Source organism: Python bivittatus, unplaced genomic scaffold (assembly GCF_059951505.1).
Source record: "Python bivittatus isolate LINGU-HERP-01145 unplaced genomic scaffold, Pbiv_v1 ctg000520_np1212, whole genome shotgun sequence".
Taxonomy (NCBI): domain Eukaryota; kingdom Metazoa; phylum Chordata; class Lepidosauria; order Squamata; family Pythonidae; genus Python; species Python bivittatus.
This window is the reverse complement of record NW_028277080.1, coordinates 3,301,536-3,327,605: the sequence shown is the minus strand read 5'-3', so window position 1 is coordinate 3,327,605 and position 26,070 is coordinate 3,301,536. Positions and strand designations below refer to the sequence as shown.

At 41.5% G+C, this 26,070-nt stretch overlaps 1 protein-coding gene across 1 annotated transcript; it reads left to right on the top strand.

The window, feature by feature from the left end:
* Positions 1-713: 713 nt before the first annotated feature.
* On the top strand, positions 714-25,817 carry MAB21L3 (mab-21 like 3). The gene is made up of 6 exons (XM_025172212.2): positions 714-7,085; positions 12,162-12,302; positions 17,356-17,647; positions 22,083-22,264; positions 23,109-23,303; positions 25,584-25,817. The coding sequence occupies exons 1-6, from the start codon at positions 6,972-6,974 to the stop codon at positions 25,815-25,817; spliced, it is 1,158 nt and encodes a 385-aa protein (XP_025027980.1). The 5' UTR covers positions 714-6,971.
* Positions 25,818-26,070: the final 253 nt, after the last annotated feature.

Here is a 26,070-nt window from a genome sequence, read left to right as displayed (position 1 = left end):
TTGAGCTGACTGATTTTGGGCAGTAAGAAATATGCAAGCGACTCTGGTTGTGAATCATGACAATCCATCTGCTATGCAGCCAAATCGTCAGCATATGTTAGAATTTCCTTTGCAATTTGTTTTTGTCAAGTGAATGTCATGTTTGTTGTCCTTTGGTGTTATTTTAGTCTACTGAAAATTGACCATGGAAAGCCATTATTAACTATTGAATAGAAAGAATTGGTTTCAGATATTGCAAGATGTTACATTTATGCTGTGAACTCTAATGCTGTATACAGTACAGAACGGGTGAATGTTCAGGATTCTATAGTGTGTAATAATGCTGCAAACAGTAGAGGTTCGTAAGTTGGAATGATTGATGTTAAAAGGCAACTGAATCATACTATGATGGATCTATGACATCATTTTTCAGATTTAATTTTAATTCTTGCCAAAGATCCTCCTTGATCTCTTTCAACCTACCCAGCAAAAACTAGCTTCTCCGTCCTCTTTCGTATTTGTGTAATATCATGGGACTACAGGAATATGTATGTGAATATAGTAGAATATATCCTTGAAATCAATGATTTATGCAGAAACTTTGTCCTCAGTTTACATGCTTTATGAAATATACTTGATGGTACAAGTAATATAAATGAGCTGAGCGTTCAATATAGTGCATTCCCTTGGGGAGATTAAGTAAGGGTGAATTTGAAATAAGAGCCACACTTGAGTAGGGCCTATGGGGAAGAAATGACAAAACATGTCATATTGCAACACAAACTCTCTCCCTTTGCAAGTATGTAATGGGACATCAAGGCACAGATTTCACCATTTTGACAAAATCTTGGCTTGCTGTGGATGTGTCTGGTGGGGCCAGCCTCATCAGTACAGAATAGTATGTGAATACAGGTTCAGAGGGATAAAACTCTACAAATTTGCCAGCTTCTGCTGCCTTGCTTTAGCTGCATTTTTCCCCCTTAAGTCCCATTTTTAGATATCCCATTTATTCAGTGCCTGCCTTTTGACACAAATGGACATAGCACTCTGTGCAGTTACTTCTATTAGTACCCTTTTCTTAAAAAATCCCTATACAATTTTAATAGGGCAGTTCAAAGCTTTCAGGCTTTGCTCTGATTGGTCAAAGCTTTGATCAAAAGCACTCAATCCAATTCAGGGATTGAAGTGGGAGTCTGCCTAGAAGTAGTGAATTGAATCAAGTGGGTTCAATACACTTTACAGATTTGATGGGTTTTCTGCTGCTTTTAGGGTTGTTAAAGACAAGTTGCAAAGTTGCCAATGGGAGGCTGAATGGTGTGATTGATGCTCTTTTACTGACATGGATATTTGGCCTACTTCTGTCATTTCCTTAAACTCTCTGCCTCTTAGAACTGTTCTGAGGTGGAAATATTAACATTGTTTGGGGCTTCATTCACTTTCTCACCTCCCAGTTTCTTGAGTGTGGCTAATCACAAGCCTTAACTTTACTCTCTGTTGTGTTAATTGAGTGTTATGCTTCTGTGCTGGTTCTGCAAACACCACTGGGAGTTCAACACAGTTCTCAGCATTCTGAATCTCGGCTCAAGGCAAATCAGTCAGGAATCCACTCTTGGGTCAAACCTTCCTTTTAAATTCTGTATGGATCAGTTTAAGTCTCGACAATGAGTGAAAGGGTGACAAGCTGACACTAACAGGTAATGGCCTAAATAGAGTTTAGTGTTTTTAAGAACAGGAGATGAGAAGACTATATATAATGCCACCTGCCTTCTCTGTGGCCACTTATTCTGTTATCTCTTCTTGCCAGTAAGCTGTAACATTGGCCCAACCAAATCCTGCCAGTGATGAGGAGCTCCTCCCAAAATTTGCTGTTCCAAGAAATCAGCTCTGCCAACCCTCTTGGGGCTCCAGAAATCCAATGATCAGAGGCAGCACCTCACATCATCTCAGAAGGATAATAAGTTGTCATCCTGCATTAGTTCAGTATGATTTAGACTCTTTGCTGGACTATTTGGTGGTACTGGCTGTTGTCCTCATCCCACTATCTCTGCTTTAAAAGAGATACAGGAAGGAATACTTCAAAAATATATTGTGTTGAAACTATTGAAAATACCCAGCTGAAATTGCAGGCTTAGAGTCCTCCAAGAGTCTACTGTCCTGTGGCTAAGAAGGAGTAGGAAACTGCTAAAACTGAAGCAACTGCAGGCATTCTGGTGTTTTTGCATTATATCCTACGAATGAACTTTTTTAAACTCAAGTTTAAAGTTGATGTAATTGAATTGGGCTGATTTGCCCATGCCTAAATTTTATTGAGATTTCTGATTACAGAAATCTGGCATTTACAACTGGTTTGTGTTGGCTTTGCTTAAAAATAAATAAAGCCATTTTATCCCATTTGCATGAAAAAGAACAAAAAGGAGATGCTCTTAATTTCCAAGACAATCTGAGTTTGAACCCTCTCCCATACTCAAATTGATTTGTAATCATATTTATTATTTTTAAAAAATTTAAATTACTCAAAAGGTGAGGCTCTCTGGGTGGTTTACAGTAAAACATGTTTTAAAAATGTGAGTTGAAACATACACAATAAAATCAAATAAAATATAAAATGATGAGCACCAGTTGGGGAGGCCATTTCATAAACGGGGCACCCCCACAGAAAAAAGCTGCTGCCTTGTAGAGACCTCCTTTGGTGGAGGGTTTCATTAGAGGATCTTAAGGTCCGGGTAAGTACATATGGGAAAAGGTACTCCTGGTCCAAAGTTTTTTAGGGTTTAAACCTCAAAACCAGCACTTCAAATTGGGTCTCGAAATGGACCAGCAGCCATGTAGATGGCAAAATACTGGCATAATATGTTTGAATTGGCTAGTCCCAGTGAGCAGTCTAGCTTCTCTGTTTTGAATCAGCTGAAGTTTCTGGTCTGTTCAGTCCCACGTACAATGCATTGCAATAATCCAACCAGAGTATGAATCACTCTTGTTGAGGCTGTCTCTGTCCACATAAAGTTGCAGTTGGTAAATCAGCCAAAGCTGATGAAAAGCACTCTGTGCCACTGAGACCACCTGGGCCTCTAGTGACAACGATGGACCATCTGGAAGTTGTGAACCTGCTCCAGGAATGGCAGCCATTGCTCAACTGGACAGATGCATCATCCCCAAACAGTATCTCCGTCTTGGCAGGATTGAGTCTGTTTATTGGCCCTCATCCAGTCCATGACCCTGCTCAAGCTCTGGTTCAGAATGTCAACCATGCCACCGGTGTAAGTCCACATCCCCAGATGACCTCTCCTCCCCATTTCATGTAGATGTTAAAAAGCACAGGGATAAAATGGAGTCCTGAGTGACTCTATAACCCAACCATGAGACAGAATAGTAATCCCCCAGCACTACCTTCTTGAAATGGCTATCCAAACAGGAAAGGAACCACTGTAGTATAGTGCCCCTACTCAGTCTATCCAGAAGGATACTGTAGTCAATGGTATCAAAAGCCACTGAGAGGACCAAGCAGACCAACAAGATCATGCTCCCCCTGTCTTTTTCCCTGCACAGGTCATCCTACAGTGTGATCAAGGTGGCTTCTGTTCCATAGCCAGGCCTGAAACTTGATTTAAATGGATGTAGAAGATTATTTTCATCTAAGCCTGGAGCTGATTGGCCACCAACCGCTAAGTATCTTGCCTAGGAAGGGAATATTGGTTTCCTGTCCTGGCCTATACTTGTTTTCATCCTCTGGGTTCAGGTTTTGTTTCTTCAGGACAGGTCTGATCACCACCTCTTTTAAGGAGACCAGAACTGTTCCCTCGCTCAATCAGGCATTTACAGCTTTGTGGACACAACTGGACAGTGCCTCCATACTAAGCCAAGAAAGGCAAAGATCAGGTACACGAGTGGCAGACCACATCCAAGCACCTTGTCTACTTCAGCCCTCAGCAAATGAAATTCATCCAATATAACAGGACTGGATAATCCTCTGGACACTTTCACTTCAGGAGTTGCATTAACTGGGGAGACTAAGTCATGGTGAATGCAAGCAACTTTTATCTTCCAAGCATCTTAAGTTTCTCACAGCCTGCTACCAAGAGTACAGCAGCTTCTTTCTTTGGGCCAGATTGCAACAAGCCCCTCACCTCTCAGAAAAGCTCTGCCAGGGTGACACTAAGAAAACAAGTTTCTTCATCACCCTCAATATCACCATGTAGGCCTGATAATGGGCTCTGAGCTGTGTTTGATCATATTCAGCATGGGTTTTCCTCCACTTATGTTCTAGCTGTCACCTAGCTGCATCATAGCCCTCTACTCAGATGTATCCCAAGGTGCTGCTCTGTGGGCAGGGAGAGAGCACTTAGGAACAATCATGTCAACTGGCCAGGATGACTCTGGATTCCACAGAGCATCCAGGGTATCAACAGGAGCACCAGCCATATCAGCAAGAAATTCCCACAGAGCCTTCTGGAATCTGGAAGTATCTATTAGTTTGTGGGGGTAGATGATCTTAATAATATTAATATTATTAGTAATAATAGATCCCGCAACCTCGCAGAGAGGAAAAGCTGCTGACAGTCTAAACTTTACCAGGAAATGAACTGCCATGACATGGGGGCAACTGTTAGATCTCCCACATTCAGATCACCTTCCTCCTGACCAAGCTGAAAAGCCACATCCATAGTATATCCTGCAATATGCATTGGGCAAATACCACGTTGGGACAGCCCCATGGTTGTCATGCAGCCCTGAGGTCCTGGGCTGCTCTAGAACAAACATCCTTGGCATATACAGTACTGTGCAAAAGTTTTAGGCAGGTGTGAAAAAATGCTGTAAAGTAAGAATGCTTTCAAAAATATATATTGTAATTGTTTATGTATCAATTTACAAAATGCAAAGTGATCAAACAGAAGAGAAATCTAAATCAAATCAATATTTGGTGTGACTACCCTTTGGCTTCAAACAAGCATCAATTCTTACACTTGTATACTTTGTACACTTGCACAAAGTCAGGGATCTTGTAGGATTAGAGTCAGGTGTATGATTAACCAATTATACCAAGCAGGTGCTAATGATCATCAATTTCATATGTAGGTTGAAACACAGTCATTAACTGAAACAGAAACAGCTGTATAGGAGGTTTGAAACTGGGTGAGGAACAGCCAAACTCTGCTACTAAGGTGAGGTTGTGGAAGACAGTTTCATGTCATAGGTCATACACCATGGCAAGACCAAGCATAGCAACAAGACACATGGTAGTTCTACTGCATCAGCAAGGTCTCTCCCAGGCAAAAATGTCAAAGCACGCTGGGGTTTCAAGCTCTTTTGAAGAAGCACAACGATACAGGTAACATTGAGGACTGTAGACGCAGTGGTCATCCAAGGAAACTTAATGCAGCAGATGGAAGACACATCATGCTTGCTTCCCTTCAACATCGGAAGATGTCCAGCAGTGCCATGAGCACAGAACTGGTGGAAACCAGTGGGACCCAGGTACACCCATCTACTGTCTGGAGAAGTCTGGCCAGAAGTGATCTTCATGGAAGAATTGTGGCCAAAAAGCCATACCTCCGTCGTGGAAACAAGGCTAAGCGACTTAACTATGCAGGAAAACATAGGAACTAGGGTGCAGAAAAATGGCAGCAGGTGCCCTGGACTGGTGAGTCAAAATCTGAAAGATTTGGCTGTAGCAGGAGCCAGTTTGTTTGCCAAAGGGCTGGAGAGTGGTACAATAATGAGTGTCTTCAGGCAACAGTGAAGCATGGTGGAGGTTCCTTGCAAGTTTGGGGCTGCATTTCTGTAAATGGAGTTGGAGATTTGGTCAGGATCAATGGTGTCCTCAATGCTGAGAAATACAGGCAGATACTTATCCATCATGCCATACCATCAGGGAGGCGTGTGATTGGCAATCACACACGTGATGAGCAAAGTATCCAAGTGGGCACAACTGGGAAAGGCTGACTCCTCCCAGCTTACCCACCGAGGTCTGTTATACACACATCTGCTCCTTCATTCATAAATAAATCTAGATGAGAGATATTTTATTTTGGACTGACCTGGTGTTCAGCATCAGCACCAGCAGACCTGAGGGCAAGTCACTCTCTAAGCCCAAGCTCCCTGGTAGAACTGAAGTAGTTGGGTTATAATCTGAGAAGTGTCATGTATAGTACTTGGGGGAGAGATGGCATATAAAACCAACAGACTTGAACCACACAGCACAGACATTATGTCCTCAGCTATGCCTGTTGATGCCCACTGTTATGCCCAGACAGTCTCTTATAGCATCAAAATAGTAGTCAGTGAGAACATTGCTAGCAATTCACATACACATAATTAATAATTATAATTTAATAAATATATAATAATGGAATGTGCTATGTGTTCTTGTTACCATGATGCACCTTTTTGCAAATTGTCACTTGCTTCTTTTCAACTGATAAAGGGGCCAATCAGTTGCTTCCATTTTCTATATAATTTGTATTTGTGTGTGCTTCTTTAGGCAACTGGCAACTAACGAGACAGCTCAGTTATATATTTACAGTCAAGAAAGTAAAGCAAATGGCAGGCAAGGCCCAAGTGGCGTGGCATTTACTGTCAATATAACAAGAGAGAGAAATGAGAGATAAGGAACAAAGGCCATGGACTGCAATTCCAAAGTAGATAAAAATAGGCACACAGGTGCAGAGGCAAAGGGTGGGATGGAAACAGAATAGTTTACCAATGGTATGGGGAAGAGTTGGACTGAACAAGGGAATGCATAGCAATTAGAAAGAGCCTGTATCTAAGAAAATGTTCTGATGTTTGCTATCTAAATTTCTCCATCAATATATGGAAGAACTACCATTCTTAAAAAATTCTAAAAGCAAACAAAAATTATTGGGCTGAGGGTGTCAGTTAAGAGGGGGTGAATTTTGCAATGTGGAATCAACAGAAGAATTGCTTCCTTTCTTTATCTGTAGGGAAAACAAGTTTTTTTTAGATAGCAGACAATTTTTTCAGAGGCAAAATTCTTGATGGCTGCCTCTGCATTAATACCAGAAAACTTTTCCTTGGATATACGTAGGACACAAATCCTTAATATGAAGCAACTCACAGATGAAACTGTAGACTGGTACATTCAGAATAAGGTAAGGAAATGCTGTCAGTCTTTCCTGTATCTAGAGATTGGAATCCTGGTTTAGATTCTGTTCTTGATCATCTTGTCATAAAAATCTCCAGACTGTGTCTTCTGTATAGGATAAATTGTGGAATGTCTTATGCTGGTCTGTACTGAGCTGTCATACTATAGATAAGATACTAAGTGACTGGGATTTCAGGAAAGTTCAACAAAAAGTGGAACTTTGATTTTTTTAATCTGTTTTCATACCATTGTGAAGAAATATGAAACTGATGGTGATCCTGAGTTTACTGAATATAAATGATAGTGCACATTCTCTTGTGGAACTTTTTTTTACTTTGCATAGCTATTTTATCATTTCACAGTTTTTCCTGTTTTTACAAAACACTTTGTGCATGGATTTATCTGCTACTGAACCCAAAGAGTTCCAGCGAAAAACATCTGGAGGGCTCGAGAGTTGGGAGGCTGCTGTTCTTGCACACCAGGCAGAGTGCTCATTCTGTTCATCTGCTGATCTTGTGTCTCTTTTCTGATCTATACCTATGACTGCCCATTATGGAGAAATACTAGCAGCAGGCAACCTCTGAAAGAAGCTTTTTGAGGTCAAAGTAGCTATGTGTAATCCCATGTGTTTTTTAAAAAGAAAATAAAGCTGTGAAGGGAGCTTCTATATTTTGGGGGCCAAAGTAGCTATGACTTGTGACAGGAAATCCCATGTGTTTTTCAAAAATGAAAATAAAGCTGGGAAGGGAGGGGGCTTGGATTTCAGCTAAAACTGCTAGGTGCTCCACAGGAAAAGCATGTGCTTATGAACAAGTGGATTATAAAGGCATGGGGAAAAAGCATATCCAAATATATCCCCCCAACTTACGGAATGAATTAGTTAATTAGGTGCTGTCAAATTAAGTCTGACTCCTGGTCAGACAAATGCATCCAATTTGCCTGGTGATAATCATCAGCTCTTCCAAAAATGTTCATATGATCTCCATGATTTCATCCATTCACTTTATTGGTTATCTTCTTCTTACCATCTTGATATGGGGAGAAGGCTCAGTAGCTTTAATTATGCTGATAATGATGCTAGTGACAGCAGGAGCTCCTGGTAGGATCATCTTCCAGTAAGGTTGAAAGAGGAGGGAGGGAAGAAAGAAAGATAAGACTAATCCACAGAGGGGATGAGAACTGGTGGGACTCTGCTTCACCTTGAGGGAAACCAACTCACCTAGGAGAAAGCATTCCAAAATCAAATTTGGAAGAAGGCAGTAGTAAACCATATCAATATGGTTGCCAACAAAACTCCATGTGGTATATACATATTTTCAAAAACAGAGATCTCCCAGTGTCACTGCTAATTCGGCTTGTATTTTCTCAGTAATTCTTCTTTTTTCAGTAACTATTCAAATTTTCAAACATACTTTGAAAGGCATTGAATTTTGTAATAGAATTATACACTTTATAGAAGCTAGAAAATAATCGTGTGGTGCCTTAATTACCAAAATGTTACTTTCGCAATAGTGTTTTTTATGGGCCAAGGCCAATTTTCAAATGTATGTAATAAAATGTATTATTTCCCGAGTCCTTTTGCATTAAGGACAAAACTGGTGTATGTGTGTGCCCATGTGATTTTTGTTTTGTTTTCATTTTTAAGCAATGCAAGAAATAGCTATAGATATACAGATCGCAATGATGCAGTCAAGTGAGTGTGGCATCCAATTACTTTGAGAGTGGTCCACTCTTGGCTTGTGATTATTGGTGACAAATAGACATTACAAGATGATAAATAGTTATTTGTTTTCTGTAATGAGCAGTGCCTGCTTTAGACGAAGGCTGAGTAGGCACTGGCCTAGGGCACCAAAGCTTAGAGGGTGCCAATGGCTCCCCTCCTTCCACAAACAAAGCCTATTCAGCGGTGCTTATGTCCATGTGGAGATGGCTCAATAGAATCCCTAAGCCATGTGCTCCTTTGTTGCTCTCTGTGTAGAGAATCAAGGAAGATATATATTTATCATATTTTAAAGAGCCACCCTGGCTCTATAGACAACGTCTATCTGTCACTGCTTTTATCTGACCAGGACCCTGACATATCTTTCCAGGTGCCCGATTCTGTGCTATCATTTGTTGTATCCGTCCTTCCTATGATTGAAGTGTAGCACAAATTTTGGTGACTGCCATTGCTATTTTTACTACAGCTACTATAATAATGTATTTTATGTAATTTTCTGCATTTTTAAAAAGTTTTATTAATTATTAAACAGGTCTGTGTATTTTATTGTTGTGCTTGCTGGCCCCTAATAATAAAGGTTTGATTTGATTTGAAAGGCTATTCCAAAAAACGCAAATCTTTGCATTGCAAATCTTCACATAGGCAGGTGGTGGCGCCATTGGCCAATGTGGCTTGGGGCACCATATACCCTTAAGCCAGCACTGGAGATGACCTTGCTATTTTAAGACATGAGACCAAGATCAACAGAATAATACATTGATACGTTCTTTTCCTGTGAGTTTTAAGATACTGGTATTTTTGCAGAAAATGAAGATCAAAGTAGAAAGCTGAACAGTGAAATACCATTTAGTACAGTATTTTTAATTGCATAAATAATCAGTTATCTAAGTGTAAACAGTAGTAAAATTCACAGTGGCCACAGATTACATTTTATTGCATGCCTGTCCAGGAAGCTCAAGACAGGTGATTCAATGTCTCCAGGATAGTTGTTATAATGTAAACTACTGGGTAGCTTTTTGTGTTAATTATTATTTTTATTATTTTTAATTATTTATCAAATTTGTCACCGCCCATCTCATTGAAACAACCCTGGGCAGTTTACAGCAAAAATAAAATTAATTAAAATACAATATAAAACAGATGTAATAATAAATAGCTTTCAAGCAAGATGAAAAGTTGGGGAATAATTCAAGGGAGCATCGTCAGGATGCTAACCACCCCCAAGAACGGTTAGAGCCCATATTGCCTCATGCACATTGGCAGAGCCAAGTCTAAACCTTTTCAGAAAGCTGGGAGGATAGGGGCCCATCACACCTCTGGGGGGAGAATGTTCCAAAGAGTGGGAGCAGCAGCAGAGAAGGCTCTCCTCCTGGGCCCTGCCAGCCGACATTCTCCCACTGACGGGGTCCGCAACATGCCCTCTCTGCCTGACCAGGTGGGATGGGTTTGTCAGATTCAGCCGGCATGGAACGGCAGGGCAAACGCGCTGCTCAGCTTCGCCTAGTCAATTTCACCGCCCAGGCGCTAGCAGAGAAAAAGGGGAAGTGAAACTGTGAACTGATTGCTGACAGGTGGCTCAAACTGCAAGTGGATACTTTGTATCAGCGCCAGCTTCCCTTGAGCACTGCAGACGGAGTGCAGCAGCTCAGAAGCGCAGCAATCAGCGCGTGATTTAGAATTCCCAGCTTTGCGCGCAACAGGAAAACCCAACAGAGACAACAACAGCACAACCCATAGACGGCAATCAAGAAGACAAAAGAACTGGGCTGAATCTGCCATTTGGGCAAGGAGGGATTACTGCAGGTAATCTGTAACTGAGCAACGGGGCAAAACGAGGGAATGGGGAAGCTATAAAATACATTGTAAGATGTGCCAAGCCGACCCTGGCTTTGTCTGTACTTACATTACGCTTGAGTAAACTTCTTTGCTGAACACACGTGTCACAAGAGTTTCTCTGAGACAAACGGGGTAAACCTTACAGGGTTGATGTAATGGGGATGAGGCAGGTCCCTCAGGTAACCTGGACCCATGCCATGTAGGGCTTTAAAGGTGATAACCAACACCTTGAATTGGACCCAGAAGCAAACTGGCACCCAGTGCAGCTCCCGCAACAAAAATGTTACATGTGCCATCCTAGGAGCACCTAATATCCATGCAGCTGCATTTTGAACCAGCTGTAGCTTCCAGATACTCTTCAAGGGTAGCCCCATGTATAGCGCATTGCAATAATCTAGCCAATAGATGGCCAGGGCATAAGTGACTGGACTGGAGAGCCTCCTGAATCCAAGAAGGGGTGTAACTGGCATACCACATGAAGGTGGGCAAAGGCCCTCCTGGCTACAACTGCCACCTGCTTCTTGAGCAGGAATTGTGAGTGCAGGAGGACCCCCATATTATGCACTGGGTCTGTCTGGGGCAGTGCCACCCTGTCCAAAACTAAAGATGGTAAATTCTCAGATACAGAGGGGCCTCCAATCCATAGCCACTCCATCTTACCAGGGTTCAGCTGAAGCCTGTTGTTCCCCATCCAGACCCCCACAGCCTCCAGGCACTGCGAAAGGATGGTCATGGCATCACTTATGACTTTGCCCAGAAGTTTTTATATCAGCTAATATAGAAAACCAACATCACTATGGATCACCAGTCCTTGGGAAAGTCCTGCAGCAGAAGCAAATACAGCTTTTCTCTTTGATTTTTGCAGCATTGATAAAGTGTGTTATCAACCCCTTGGCAATTTTCCAAAGATAATTGTCATTTTGCTGTACAAAACATACCAGTGACTCTGGTATATACCCTAACCCTAACCCTAAGTTGTAAAAACAGCAACATTGCCCAGCCTTGTTGCTGAGGCACAGTTAAACTCAGCACAATTTCTGTCGACAAACTTTCCTGCCATGGTAAAGGAGGAGGAATGCATCTTCCTGTAGTGTCTGAATGATCCCTCTGCTTGCTTGACTCACCTACAATGAGCGATCACCAGCTCTCAAGACACTACCCTTGCAATCAATACCTTTGGAAGAGATGACCCTCCCAATGTGTTTATCCTCACAACTGAATAGACAGTCCCCTCAGAACACAAGGCCTCACTGATCACCCTCTTTCCTCCCGTCAGACTCCAGGGCAGCAGCTCTCCCTGTTTGCTCAGTCGGTGAATTCCATCCCTGGCCCGGGCTGTTTGTAGTCCTCCTATGAACAAACACATCCATCCCTCACAGTGGATGTTCCTATGCTGGAAGTTTCAGGTTCAACAGTTATATTTCGTACAATCAAGCTTGGCACTCTCCAGGCATAGAAATCTAGAATGTAATTTATTTTTGATAGTTTTTTCAATACTGCAATACAAGTATTGGACTTTTTTTGCAGGTTGTCCTGAGACACCATATGGTGTCCAAAACTGTGGGTGAGGTACAAAAAATCATACAACAGCTGACCACAGAAATTAGCAAGAAGGACCCCCGCTTTCGAGCCGTCTCCAGTTCTGGCATTCACAATGATAATATGAAGGTACGTGCCTGGGAGCCTTGCTCTCACTTGGGTGGAGTGCTAACTGCCAGATTCCTCTCGTAATGGAAGCCACGTATCTCCACTGTGGATGTCATGATTAAGGGAAACCATGTTCTGAGTTCTTCCTCTGAATTTCAATGCAATGTTGTCAGGAGCTTTGGGAGGAAGGAATCCAAGGGTAATCTGGGATCACTAGGAAGCATGACTGAGAGGAAGCAGGAGGCATACAAAAGGTACAGAAACAGCCCAGAGTTCAGCAGGACCTTTTTGCTGAAGTGGAACAGAGAGGCCTTCTTGTCATTTGGGATCCAATGACTTGAAGATGCTAAGCTGCTTAGCTTAGTTCAATGGCTTATTCCATAGGGTACTCCCACACATAAAGACCAAATGGAGAATTGCCCTTCTCCATTTAGTGCAAGCAGTTGGTGGCATGTATTAGCCTCAGTACCAATTGAGCGTGCATTAGAATGGATTTGTTCAGATACAACTCTAATTTGTATATACATAGGGCTGATCCACACAGCCCTTGCTCCTGCATCTAGATGGCCTGCTTATATTTGCGGAGGACATATCTTCACAATGGAGACTCCATCTCAGTATCATTTTGCCACTGAAGGCTCAGAATGATCTGGCAGAGGAGTATTGCTTTCTGTGGAAAAATGGAAGAAGCCTTCTGTTATGAACATTCTGATTCACCTGGAAGAGGAGGCGGCGGCAGCAGTTAAAGGAGGTTGATGACCTGCAGGACTCCATCCAACCATCTCTATTTTGACTGCTGGAGAGAAGCAGCTGAAGTTCTCTCTCTCTCTCTCTCTCTCTCTCTCTCTCCCTCTCTCTCCCCCCCCCTCTCTCTTTTCATTCTGGTAGGAATAGCAACCTCATGAAACATATTCCAGGAGGTCAGGATTCCAATTAGTCTCTGCCCTGACAGAGGGATTCTCCAAGCAGCACTTGCAACAGGAGACCAGGCACTGTGTGGGGAGCACCCACTCCCACTTCCTTATCTCTTAAAATTCAGCACTTGTGCTGGGAGTGCTGAGTTTTAACGGAAAATCCAAGAAAGCTGTTTCTTCTGAGTTGAGAAAAAGAAGCACAAAGTGGTGCTGCTTTTTCTCAGACCACAAGAACTAATCACTGCAGAGAAAGTAACACAACTAATACACAAAAAGGAATGCAACAATTTTACCAGCCATACTGCAGAGAGAGTCAGTTTAGTATAGTGGTTAAGGCACCAGGCTAGAAACTGGGGGACCATGAGTTCTAGTCCCACCTCAGCTACAAAGCCAGCTGGGTGACCTTGGGCCAGTCACGCTCTCTCAGCCCTAGGAAGCAGGCAAGGGCAAACCACTTCCAAAATCTTGCCAAGAAAACTGCAGGGACTATTCCAGACATTCACCAGGAGCCCATAATAACTTGAAGGCATACACGCACACACACAAACATACTACAGAGGCATGGTGGAAAGATGCTGCCAGGGCAGTGATGTAGAAAGCAACATACTTTTCTCTCATCTCAGGGACGGGAGCAAAGCACATTGACAGGGCACATTGACAGGGCAGTGCCAGCTCAAGGGTGTAGCTGCCCTATGCTGCTTCGACTGATGGTACCACCTCCCACCTATGTGAAGATCTGCATTTTTAGAATGATTCATGAGGAAAGGTAGCTCTGGCACCTCCTAAGCTTTGGCGCCCTAGGACAGTGCCTGTCAGCCTTAGCCTAAAGCCAGCTCTGGGTATGGGGAACAATCCATAGCTTCAGTGTACATTTGCCAGCAATATTACATTCTAATAATTAAATATAACTTCACAATAGGAACCAATTCAATAAATATATATGCAGTAGCAATTAAATGAATAGATAAGATCTTCTATCTGTATTCATGCTTCATACTGCCACGTTTACCTGCACCACACTAATAAATGCCACGTCAACCTTCTAATCAAATTAAGTTGTTCTGGTGGGAACAGTTACTTGTTTATTTGAAGCATTTCTATCACACTCTTCAGCCAAAAAACAATGATTAGCCCCTGTCTTGAGGCTTATAATTCAAAACACATAAAAAACAATGGAAAGGGGAGAAAGAAAAAGCCATGTGTCTCAATTGCCCAGGCTGATGGAAATCTATTTCTTCTGGTCTCCTTGTACTCTGTTTGGTATTGCATCTGTTCTTTGTATGGGCTGTCCTGTCTCTGTTTTAATTGTTCTCTTCTGCTTCTTTTTTCCTTTTGCTTTCCATTCTCATAGAATCACATAATTGGAAGGGGACTTGCTCAGGGCAAAAATCCCAGACAAATGTCTGTCCAACCTTGCTTGAAAATTTCCAGTGATGGAACATCCACAACTCCAAGAGGCAGGCTTTTCCACTGCTTTGTGGCTTTCACAGTCAAGACATTCTTCCTTATTTCAAGTTTAGGTCTCCTTCTATAAAGCTTCCACCCATTGGTTAAATGGAGAATAAATCCACACCTTTTTCCCCGTGACAGCCCCTCAAGTATTTAAAGACTGCTATCATGTCTCTCCTCTGCATTCTCTTCTTTAGGCTAGACCAGTGATGGCGAACCTTTTGGGGTTGGCATGTCAAAAATTTGGAAAATGCCTAACTTGACTCTGCTAGTGTGTCACCCCACCCCCCTCCCCGAACAAAAGAGAATCAATTCTTTACATATTCACTTATTTTAAAAAAATACAGTCCATTCATGTGTGGTACTATGTATTATATAAAGAAAGGTCAAATAATTACAAAAATGAAATATGAGTGAAACAAACTCAGTTTCTTTGGTAACTCAGACAGGGAGAATAGTTGTCAGGTGTTGGTGAATGCTGGTGTGTCACCCAAAACATCATGGCATGTCACCTTTGACACACATGTCACAGGTTTGCCATCACTGGGCTAGACACATGCAGTTCTTTTAACTGTTCGAGCTTCCAAGCCCCTCACCATCTTTGTCACTCTTCTCTGCACTCTTTCCATTTTCTCAGCATCTTGCTTGTATTGTGGGGATCAGAACTGAATACATCCTGGGGTTGCTTGATAACTTTCTATTGTTTATGATCAGTTTTAGGAAGATAAATGGACAGTTCTTATAACTGAGGGAGGGCACTGTTACATTACTACGGGGGGGGGGGCATATTTCTTTCATGTTTGGGCAATAAGCCCCTCAAAAATAGCAGATGAGTAGGGATACCACTTCCCACCTGTAACAGCCATATTCTTGCTGGAGGATAAGCTATAACTGTCTGCTGTGGCTGTCTTAGAAATCATTCTCCTAGCAAAATTATGAGGAGCTAGTTTGTATCACTTTGGAGAAAAGAGAAAAGAAAATCAGTCCTTCAATTCATGTATCATCTGGAATACACTTAACATAAATTACACTAGAGTTTTTCAATGCAGTTTGCAATTTCAAAAAAAAAATCACTCAATATTAAGGAAAAGTGCATAGAAAAAATACATCCAAGGAAGTGCACTAAATCATAGGTATTATTTTAAAAAATCATTTGCAAAAATTGCATGTATTAGGAACTTTGCATTGGTTATTTGAAGGACAACTTATCTCCCATGATTTTTGCCTGGCTGGTATGTGCTGGCAGAGTGGGTGCGTTCTGGTCCCTTCAATTAAACAGTGCCAGAGTAAGCCCATCTTTAACTGCAAAATGCAGCGTATAGTATCGGACAGGTTCTATTATAACGGAAGAAGAACAAGTGAAAGACTGCATGATAAAATGGGCTAAGAACTTTGGATATAATATATTGATGGAACAGTGGGAAAAAGCGGACTGAAATTTACATTACATTACAATTTAAAAGACAATTTTTATAAGATGGTGTACCATTGCTATATGACTCCAGAAAAATTAGCTAGGATATATAAAGGTACTTCAAATTTATGTTAGAAATGTGGACAACAAGAAGGGTCATTTTATCATGCCTGGTGGACTTGTAAAAAAGCTAGAAAATTTTGGGTTCAAATGATACAAAGTGATACAAAGAATTTTAAAGACCAACATTCAGCTGAAACCAGAACTTTTCTTGCTGGGATTAATGGATAGAACATAAGAAAAGTGTCATGGAAGACTATTTTTATATATGATCACTGCTGCAAGATTACCACATGTGTAAAAATGGAAAGACTCTGAAATACCCACAGTGGAGGAATGGATGGTAAAAGTGACAGAACTAACAGAGGTGGCAAAATTGACTTGTTTGATTAGAGAAAGATCAACAACTACATGTATTAGTGACTGGAAACCCCTTATGGACTTTTTGCTGAAAAAAGAGAAAAATGAACTTGTGATTTATGGGTTTGAAGATTAGAAAGGGTAGTTCAGAAGGAAATTATGATGTAACCTTAGAGAGAGAGAGGGTAAAATATAAATGCATTTGTAACTGCTGTTAAGAAGATCAGAAGCTTCTTTCCTTTAATCTTTTTTCTTTTTCTTTTCTTTTTCTTTTTCTATTTCTTTCTCTTTCTCTTTTTTCTATCTTCTTTTCTCACTATGCATTATTTTTTCTACTCTTTTTTTCAATATTTATATGGCTTTTATCTTAAAATTTCTTGAATAAAAATTATACACACACACACACACACATACATAAAGGACAGGTGATATTGCAATAGATGGAATTTTACAGTTTGTGTAATGAATTTGTATACTGCAAAAGTTATAACCTAGGTTCTGTGGGTGCCCATAGACTCCCCCTAAGTTATTATCATACTCCTGCACAATTTGATTTTAATTTTAAGATTGTTTTAATACAAAAATATTAAATAATAAACTGGCAAGGTACAAAGCAAAGCATATTCCTGCATAATTTCCAAAAATCCCCCTGGACCTACATCAGCCCTATTAGTATTCCCAGAAAATAAAGACAGGAATAGCCCAGACTTTTGGGGAGAAAGGTTTGTGCATTTGCTCAGACAAAGAATCTGGGCCAAGAGTCCTTTGGAGGATTAGAAAAGGAGGGCAGGAAGGGCTCTCAGCAAACTGCTTTCAAAATGACTTTTCCATCTACTTCCACTCATGTTTTTGTTTCCACCTTTCTTAATTTCTCTAGGTCTTGGGTCCCAGACAGATCCTTATCACTATCCCCTTGCTTGGTCTCTCTGGATACAGGGAGGAGCAGGCACGGCGCTGGCGTTACTACACAGCACACGGGGCAAAACTCCTGTCTCCGGTCAGGGACCCAGAGGAGCTGCAGCAGTGGTTAGAAGTGGAACAGTTCTCCAAGAGCCTCCAGCAGTGGCATGAAGCAGATGTGAACATTGGGGGTGACCTTGTGCCTGCTAAAATTCTTACAGTTTTTCGAGAACTTGTGGAACAATCTATTGCATCTTGTAATCTCAAAGGTGAGTTGATTATGGAAGGTGCAAAAATAAAGGCTGTCTGAGCCTTTCCACCCCTCTCTAGACCTTTCAGTTCTTCACATCCATAGACAACTTCTCCTGACTCATTTTCACAGTAATTCTTCATATCACATTTTGCCTATAAAGCTTACTTAGCAAACATTGAAATGTAAAAGAAAAGCTGAAAAGAATGAGTTCCAACTAGGAAGTTGAAAGGAAGTGGTAGGCCAGATGGGAATCTTCCACTGGCTAAAAGTTCTCCAAGCCTGTTGCAGCCACTTAGAGGGCTGGGCAGTACTTCATATTTGAACCTGAAAAGGTGCTGCAGAACACATAGGAGTAAGACCTTAGCACTTGTCTACGCCTTTTTAAAAGTGGCCATGCCTTTTCCCAGGATAATATAGCAGCTGCATGATCCTGGGGAAAGATGCAGCTGCTGTAAAGAGTTGCAGAGAGGTGCTACATTCACAACCATCCTCACTTCCAAGCACCATTTCTGAATTATTTCTAAGTTGTCCACAGCCCTATGTAGTTAAGAGAGACAAACTCTTTTCTGCCAGGCCAGGCCTTACAAGCAGTGCCCTGCTACACCTTTTGGGCTGTGATGGGTTGCAGCTTTCCTTTGGTTGGGGATATAGATGTTGCAGCCACGGAAAACTGACAAGGTCTTTTTTCAGTGACAGGCAGAGGAATTATACAAAGAGCAGCACAGCATGGCCCCCGTTCCAGCTGCGTGTTAAAGGCATGCTGTGGGGCAATGTGATTTATGCTGACATGATTTCCTCCTGGCTCTGGGACCAGAGGAAAGCAGGGCAAAGAGGCTGTGCAAATGAGCAAAGTGAGTGCTTTGGTGTGAACTTAGAACATGGAAAAGCTTTCAGAGATATACAGTATGTCATGTTATTTTATGCATAAAGAAAGAGAATGGGTAAAAAGGGAAGATGGGGCATATTTCAATTATTTTTCTCCCCAAAGAGAGGAATAGCTCATGAGCCACTTCTAGTGCCCAGTCAAGAGGAACATGCAGAGACAAGCATGAATATTCATACACCCCAAACCCTTATCCCCTTCCCTCCCAATAACCTTGCTATTAGAAACAAGTGAAGCTGTGGGGCAAAGCAGTGAACATTCTATATTTAGATGTAAATATGCTAGCTTATGCTTCCAGACTTTTGAAATATTGGGCAATAAACATTTGAAATTTGTCACTCGGATCTTATCATATAAAAGACCTTCAGATTCTATCTATTCCATATTACTATCCAATGCAGCCCATTTCCAGTTGGTTGCCCTGTGTATACCTCTTCTTCTGAAGTTATACTATTTGTGTTCAGATCCAACACTTTATGGAGTTGAGGTCCTGCTGTTCATGGATAGAGGCTGGATTGAATGACTTACAAATCTACAGACCCCAGCACTTCCTTATGCAGAAACAAGTCACCACCACCGATAGCCATAGCCATATGGTAGAAGATTCTGAGCACTCCATTCACTTGCTGTCTGGTAGCAACAGCACCAAAGACATAATATTATATTTTAATATCATGTACTGTATCTGTATATTGCTTGTCTTTAACTCTCCCTCCCTTGCTGGAATTCAGGGGCAGGCAGCCTTTTAGGGATTGTAGGCATACCTCCCACCTTTACATTTTTTAAACAAAAGGTTAAATTTGCATCCCAAATCTATTGCATACATTTAAAATACATTTAGCAATCTATCCTGCAAATCATGTGCATTATATATGAAAATGAGTATGTACTTTCAGCTAACTTTGGAAACTTGGACTAGGAATGGGCAGTGATGGTGGGGTGAGAGCTGATAGTATGGAATTCCCCATGGCAGCAGTGGGTGAAGTACCATGTGTCTCCCTTAGCTGCAGTAGTTTGGATAGTCAAGCAACTCCCTCCGGTCTCCACACAACCTGGTTCACTGCTGGACACCACCTTCCTGTGTTTTGCTACCTCCTTCATTCCATTTTGCCACCACCTGTGAGTCTACCTCTTGTCAGGCCTTTGAGGTAGACCAGATCATGAAACAGACACCACAAGAAATATGAGAACTCGGCTTTATTAATTTATGCTATAATAACAGAAACTTGAAAGCCTGACAGAATTTCTCCTTTCCTCTCTGTTGTACAAAGGAGAGACAAGGTGGGACAGTCTTAAGTTTCTTTCTCATGTCCTCCTGTTTTCCTGGGGCTCATGTTTTCTTAACAGCTGCCACCTCTCCTCTTCTACTGGACTTCCACATGCTGCCTCAGAGAAGGGGTCCAGGAGCAGTGTGTGTCCTCTCACTGGCACAGGACTGCCAACTCCAGGACTAGAAAGAAGGCAAGAGGATTACTTAGAGTATTTAGACACCGCCTCAGTCTGGTATGGGGCTCTAGGCAGTGGATATAATAATGTACAATGATGATAAATATAACTGAATTTAGCATTCATAGCTGATGCCTGTGATCAAGTTCCTTGTGGGAAGCACTTCTCCAGACATGTGCCCCCAGGGTCCAGGATGGTCCAGAGGTGAGAGCAACCTGATCCTGCCAGGTCTCCTTTCAGTGTACTATATTGCTAAAGCACCCCCTCCAGAGCAGAGGTGTCAGGAGCCACTGGGGAAAAGTTGCACACCGCTTTTCCTCAGCACACACACATTCCTTGAGCACTGAAGTAGCAGCACCAGAGTCTGGAACCAGCACTCTCTTCCAAGAAGCAGTTGAATGGTTTTGATTTTTCTATAACTTTGGCTCTCTTCCCTTTCAATCCTTTTTTTTTTCCTTAAGTTTGTTGCTGATCCCAATATTCAGCTTTGCAGTCATGACCTTAAAGTGAGCTTTCTTCATTTTTATTTTTTGAAATATATTCCTGTTGTGAAACTATAACATATAAGCTGAAACACAGACACAAACTTTTGCATATAATGGAAAATTGTCACTTGAAATTATAAAAATGAAATTATGATTAAGAAATAATTTAGCAGTTTGCCTTTGGGCTGATAGTCACTCTCCTCTAACTGTGGCATAAAGATGTCCTGCTAATCATTTTTATATGTGCCCTCATGATGCTGCCAGACCACAGTTGAGGTGGCTTAACATCACTGTTAGCTGTTCCAGTATTAAAGTATTTTTTAATTTTTTTAAAAAAATTATTTTAAAAAAGTACACAATTTTGCTGGGGATGTGATCTCAGGTGCTTCACTGATGATGAAATTGATGATGCATTCAGAGATTGGATCTGCCTAGCATCTACTGGACAGTTCAGGCTGCTGTGGACACACACACCCCTTCCCTCCTGCCACTGGGCATTGGCCTCTGTGACCGTTTTGCTGCTAGTTGCAGGAGGGCCTGGACAACTGGCTTCCGTAGACACAGGGCAATACCTGTCCAGGGCTTTTCAAAGCCTTTATCAGGCCTTATGCAAGTGAGGGTGAGAGAGACAGGTCAGGGGAGAGAAAGAGAGCGCTTCTTTGAAACAATGCTAGATCATGGGGTGAACTACTGTAGGTGGGATTATCCCCACTGCTTCTCACAACCCTTCTTCTGTGCCTGCAACATGTCAGCTGTGCTATCTTTGAACATGGGTTGAACACTCCTTCAGAAGAGAATTAGATTCCTGTTTAGAAGTACCCTGACTGACAGGACTGCTGGGCAACTTGACAACGGGCTAAATCTGCCATTCACCGATTCAAAGCATTCACCTGCTCATCCACCTCACCTGCTCCAACCACATGTTATGGAGGGCAATTGGCAGGTGATGCTTGGTGGGAAGGGAGACAAAGCCAGAAGAGTCCACCAGTCATCAGCCTCATTTCTGAAGCAGAAAGGGGTTTGGTATGTGGCCCAGCGCAATTTATATTGAAGTGCTTTTCTACGTATTTGAGGACTAAATAAAAACATTAACGCAGCTTCTACTTTGCCCTTTGTTACAGATTTCTGATTATGTTTATTCCTATTGATACCCTTTTAAGTTTGGGTCTTTCTGTGTAAAAACAAATTCAAACTTGCTTGGCTCACCTGCCTTTGCTCTTGCTTGCTAGTAAAACAAAGAAATACAGGTTCAAGCAGTGCTCTTATTCTATTTCATTTGTGAAGCAGGGATAATTCTACCCCCCGCCCCCAAATTTCAATTATTACAATCTTTAAGTTATCTCTTATCACTACACAATACTATTCAAGATGACCCTTTGGCTCTGGCTCTGTAGTGATCCTGTTATTCACGTTCCAACTACAGTGGACATTAAACATTTCTGAGAGCCTCGATACATAAAATAATTTAGGTTCAGTGCAAGAGGCAGCAGAAAGTCAGGGCACAAAGCTTCTTCTGCTGTGTTAAAATGTAGCACTATTTTATAGTATTGTAAAAATTCAGTTCTATTTAGAACTTATTTTATAAATATGGTAGGCCAGTCTTTGCTGATGGTATTTTCTTGATTTCTCTTCCGCAGACAAAGTCAGCATTTTAGAAGGCTTCAACCTGGTGGTTCGTATTGCTGTTGAGATACATGATTTCCAGGTGGAGGTTGAAATGGTTCCAACAGTGGAGATCCCAACTTGTTGGCCTCAGAAAATCAAGTGGCCTCGGTGTTTTAAGCGCTGGCCTTGCCAGGAAAAAGTACAATGTGTTAAGGTATTGTGCTGAGTAATACAGTGACTTTAGCCCAAAGAGGATATTGTAAAGGGATATGTGAAGGGATAGGACAGCAGGATTTAGTGGAAGCTAGTCTCCCAAGAAGTTTTAGTATGAGGGACTGTTCCATTTCTTCTACTCAAAAAAAGTGGGTTAGTGGGATTTGCAGCACTTTTCATATAAATGGGGCTGCAAAAGATGATCACATTTCATACCTTCCTTAATTGGTTAGATATGGGAAATAGATATAGCCCATAAATAATGTGGAAAGACACTCTTCTGGTCAGATTCGGAAAGATCAACACTTTCAGCTTCCAGTTAGGAAGCTAATCTAAACTGAATCAGTTCACTTGAATTGGGGATATTCTTCATAAAAGACATCTGTATTCCACCTGAGAAACAGTCTTTAGACAGGACTCTGTCAAAAGCTATTAAACATTCTACCTTGTTTGCCTGTCCCCACTAGTACACCAGTCAAAAACTATGGAGGCCAGTGAAAGTCATTTGTGGGTGCTTCTTCCTATATGAATAAGACTGTCTTACTATGGAGCTCATGAAAGCCCAAGTTCTCTAATGGATCATAAGTTAAACATGGATGCATTACTTTAATTTACCATATATTTAACAGTACAATTTGAGTTTTTAAATTTCTTTTATGATGCCAATGCCCATCCTTGACCCTTAGAATAGTGTTGTTTAAATTAAAAGATTATAATAATGAAAACAAATGCATTTCTGTTGAGATACTCAACTAATTTTTGAATACTTGTACCACAATGTTAACATCTTCTGTGTTTTTTGCTACCATTTGTGCTTGACTTTTACTTTTTTTTTTTTTTTACAGTCTTTTGGCTTTGATCTCTTAGCCTCTTCCAATTATCACTGGAACCTGAGCTTCTCACGAGCTGAGCATTTACTAATGGAGGAACTTGATGAAGATGGTGGTTGCCGTACAATGTGCTTCCAGGTTATGAGGCAGATGAAGGAGGATGTCTGGTGTGCAGGAATTAAGCCAATCCTCACATCCTTTCACCTGCAGGTGTGTGTAGCTAACAAAAGTAAGAGTAAGTAAAAAAAGTAAGAGTAAGAAAGGGAAGAGAATTTTTGAATGACTGGCTACTGTCCAGTCGATTGTTAAGAATTGGGCAGAATACAAGGTGAGTGGAATTTTATACCAGCATGTAAGCATCTTATACCGTATTAGACCATTGCTCATCTAGGTAGTGTATACGGGTACTGACTGCTTCAATGGATTATTTAATCCCTTAAGGATATACTTTCCACATGTAAAGTATGTCCTGTGAATTGTGGCATGACTCATTCCAGCTAAAATAGACTTTAGTATCCTACAAAGTTCTGGAGGTTATTTAAATTGATAACTAATCTATTTCTCAAGTTTTATAGCAAAGATGGGGACCTTCTGGCCCAGGGGCCAAATTCAGCCCAACCATCCAGCCCATATGGCTACAAATTATGTCCACCCCAAAAACACTGCCACATTTCTAACTGGGTCATTTGTTAGTACAGCTCTGTCTTGCTCCAAGCCATTCCAAAGTGGCTAAGATCAAGCATAACTGAGCTTACAGTGTTCCTGCTGTTGTGCATGCAACAGGAATTAACCTTACGTCATCTCATGTTTTCTTCAGTAGAGAAAGGCACAGCAAGGCCGAGGGCAGGTAAGGAAAGGGCAAGGAACTTGAAATTGCTCTGTGCAGGATGAGGCAGCAAGCCAGTGCTCCATGCTTTCTCCTGATTGTCCTAGAGGGTAATGACCAGAGTGCTGGCTCCCCACGCATACTGTATGAAAACAGCTTTTGCAGGACAATTCAGAGATCCAGCCCTTCTTCTATTGCCCAGCATCAATCCTAGGAAGGTGGGGCTTTTGAGGAAAGGAAGGTCTCTGCCCTCTGATACCATCCAGCACACAAGGCAGATGGGAGCCTGGATTTGATCCCTGAAAAGTTCCAGCCCTCCTTTGTATTTCAGCATTACATTAATACACTGTAAAAGCAACAAGACTTTGATATTGAGCCTGATCAGAATATTATTTGGAATATATTACAAATTGGTGCTTTGATGGAAAAACCTCAATTCAGTCCTGCTTGTATATATGCAAAGAAGTAGCTTCCACATCTCCAGTAAAGGAATAATGTGCCATTCAAATGATCACACCTGATATTTGTCACCACTTCAGCCAGTGGAGCAAATGATAGGAAGGCACAGGTGATAGGAAGGCACATACATCATTCCACCTATACAAAATACAGCTTGTATTTTGGGAAGCAGAGAGATCTCTGCTGGAGTGGACTCATTTGTGTACAGTTTCTAAGAAATTGGCTACCTACGGATTTCTGAATGGGTACAATAGGGGATTCTCATATTCCTATCCATAGACAAGCAGTTACTTATAACTGAGTCTAAAAACAGACTTCCTAGGCCTTGCCAATTACTCCCTTCATGTTCTTGCTCTATCTAAATTTGGAAAAATTGAACTGCCCCAGGCCCAGATTTTATTGCCAACCTGATTGTATAGAATCATAGATGGGTTGGAAAGGATGTTGGAGATAATTTATTCTCAAGATTTGGTATAATTTATTTCAAAGTCTTTGGCAAGATTTATTGAGATGAAGAGCTGGGCTACCAAAAATTCCCATTAGTGAATTAACTTTCACTTTAGAACCAATATATCTCCATGTGCACCAGAAGAGAGACACCTTTCCTCACTGATAATGGACAAGCAGCCTCATAGGAAGGAGAACAACTTGGAGCTTCCCAATGTGGCTTTCTGTATGCCTGGAGCTCTGTCTTTGATCTATTGGCTGAGATATCCTAGGGTTGAATCAGGGATGTGGCTCAGCACTTTCTGGACTGTCTGGAATTGTCCAGCCTGGGAAGGAAAATGACCTTGCTGTTTCTTCTTCCAGCAAGAAGCTCCAGAGCAAAACAAAACAAACTCCAAAACAAAAATGCCAGCAAAGATTCTGTGTTCTGTATATTCCTGGCAAGATGGCCCTGAGTTCTATAGCAAATACAGGATAAATTAAAAATTATCTTGCTTTTCTATTTAAAGGTATACTGACCATCAGTACTGGCCAAATTGGGCAAGGGTCCTGTGCAGAAACAGAAAAAGAAATAGAAAAAGAGGACATACCAGATTATAATATTCATTTTCCTTTTTATCTTATCTTAACCATATTCCCCCATCAGCAAGTAGACATTTCTGTGTTCCCTGTGAAAGCTGGGAGCAAACCAATGATTGATCCTTTATTGTTGTGGACTCTTGTCCACTGTGCTCAGTAGAGACTTATCTCCTTTGTAGATGGTACTTTTTTGGACCTGTGAGAAGTACCCTCATGCCAAAGACTGGCACTGTTTCCACAAAAGCTTTGTACGGCTGGTCCAAAAGCTGCACAAATGCGTGAGTCAGCATTTCCTTAAGCACTACTTCATGAAGGACACCAACCTGCTGAAGTATACCAATAGCATTGACTTGGACATGGTGGCAGGCAAGCTGGCTATCTTCTTGGAGAACCCGGTGCTTCCCCTGGACTGAGATGGATGGAAAATCAGAGTCACTCTTTGTTCTCTTGTTCTCACAGCGGTAACTGTGAGTAATTCATTCACTTCTGTTTTCACAGGAAGTGTTGTCTAAGGAACTTAATCCATGACTGAAACATATAACATGAAAAGGAGCTTTCAGGATTTTCACTCAAGGGCAAAGTGTATTTGTAGATGTGAATTATGGTTTCTCATGCTTGCTGTTCCTGTCTGCTTGTGCCAGGCTAACTAGCCCACTTCTCCACAAT